The sequence below is a fragment of the Buceros rhinoceros genome, unplaced genomic scaffold (assembly GCF_000710305.1).
Source record: "Buceros rhinoceros silvestris isolate BGI_N320 unplaced genomic scaffold, ASM71030v1 scaffold34580, whole genome shotgun sequence".
Classification (NCBI taxonomy): Eukaryota; Metazoa; Chordata; class Aves; order Bucerotiformes; family Bucerotidae; genus Buceros; species Buceros rhinoceros.
Window position 1 is genome coordinate 4,611 of NW_010391892.1, and position 1,025 is coordinate 5,635.

Below are 1,025 nucleotides of genomic sequence, written 5' to 3' on the forward strand. Positions count from 1 at the left end.
ATACCCAGCCCTGCTCCCTGCCTCACCCTGGGAGCTGGAGGGCGGCTGGGCTGGCTCCACTCTTCCACTGTGTGTTTGGGTCTCGACTCACGCTCACGAGCTGAGGCCTCTTCCCTGTGTCTTCTTCCAGGATCAAAGGCTGGTGGGTTTTCCATCACTACGTCTCCACTTTCCTCTCAGGTGTCTTGCTGACGTGGTAAGTCTGTGTCCCCCCACCCCTTGGGCTGTGGCCGGCTCAGACAAAGGGGCCTTTGCTGCCCTAACCCATGGCCAGGGCGCCCTGCCCTGTGGATGCTGTGGTCAACTCCCAGGTCCTAAACAGAAGCAGCCCTCAGCACCTTTGTGCAGGCGGGTTCCCCGGGCTGGGAAACACGGTCCCCTGCACCACCGTTCTTGTGGCAGGGCTGTGTCCGACCCCAGTTTGGTGGGAGCCAGGGTGAGGCAGCAGTGCCCTCCCCTGGCTGTGGGGCAGGCAGGGGTGGCTGTGTCCCCACGCAGCCCCACATCCCCCAGCCAGCACCATCTCTCTGCAGGCCGGACGGTCTCATGTACCAGATGTTCAGGAACCAGTTCCTCTCCTTCTCCATGTACCAGAGTAAGTTGCTGCCTGCACTGGGCGAGGGGCTGGGCTCGGCTCTGCAACACGTGGAGACCCGGCTGTAGCCGCTCACAGCTCTCACAGCTCTGTCCTGCCCTGGCACTGGGACCGTCTGTGTGTGCGGAGACTCTGCTGACCCCATCGCGCTCTTCCTGCAGGCTTTGTGCAGTTCCTCCAGTACTACTACCAGAGCGGGTGCTTGTACCGGCTGCGGGCACTGGGCGAGAGGCACAACATGGACCTGACTGTGGGTAAGCCGGGATCTTCCCTTACTGGTTGTCACTGGACCTGCTGTTGCTGCAGGTCCCTGCTAGCAGCCTCCCTCCCAGCACCAGAGCGGTGCTTGGCTACGTGGGAGCTGTGGTTTCTGTGACAGGCGACGGTGACAGTTTTGTTTCGGGGTTAGTCTGAGGTTTATCAGTGGCAG

At 61.9% G+C, this 1,025-nt stretch overlaps 1 protein-coding gene across 1 annotated transcript in view; it reads left to right on the top strand.

The window, feature by feature from the left end:
• Positions 1 to 849, top strand: part of LOC104499815 (transmembrane protein 120A-like) — a gene marked incomplete at both ends in the record, with an annotated part of 3,572 nt that extends 2,723 nt beyond the window's left edge. The window contains 3 exons of the mRNA XM_010143376.1: positions 131 to 196; positions 534 to 595; positions 757 to 849. Coding sequence (XP_010141678.1) covers positions 131 to 196; positions 534 to 595; positions 757 to 849 — 221 coding nt within the window. The remainder of the gene's footprint in view (positions 1 to 130; positions 197 to 533; positions 596 to 756) is intronic.
• Positions 850 to 1,025: the final 176 nt, after the last annotated feature.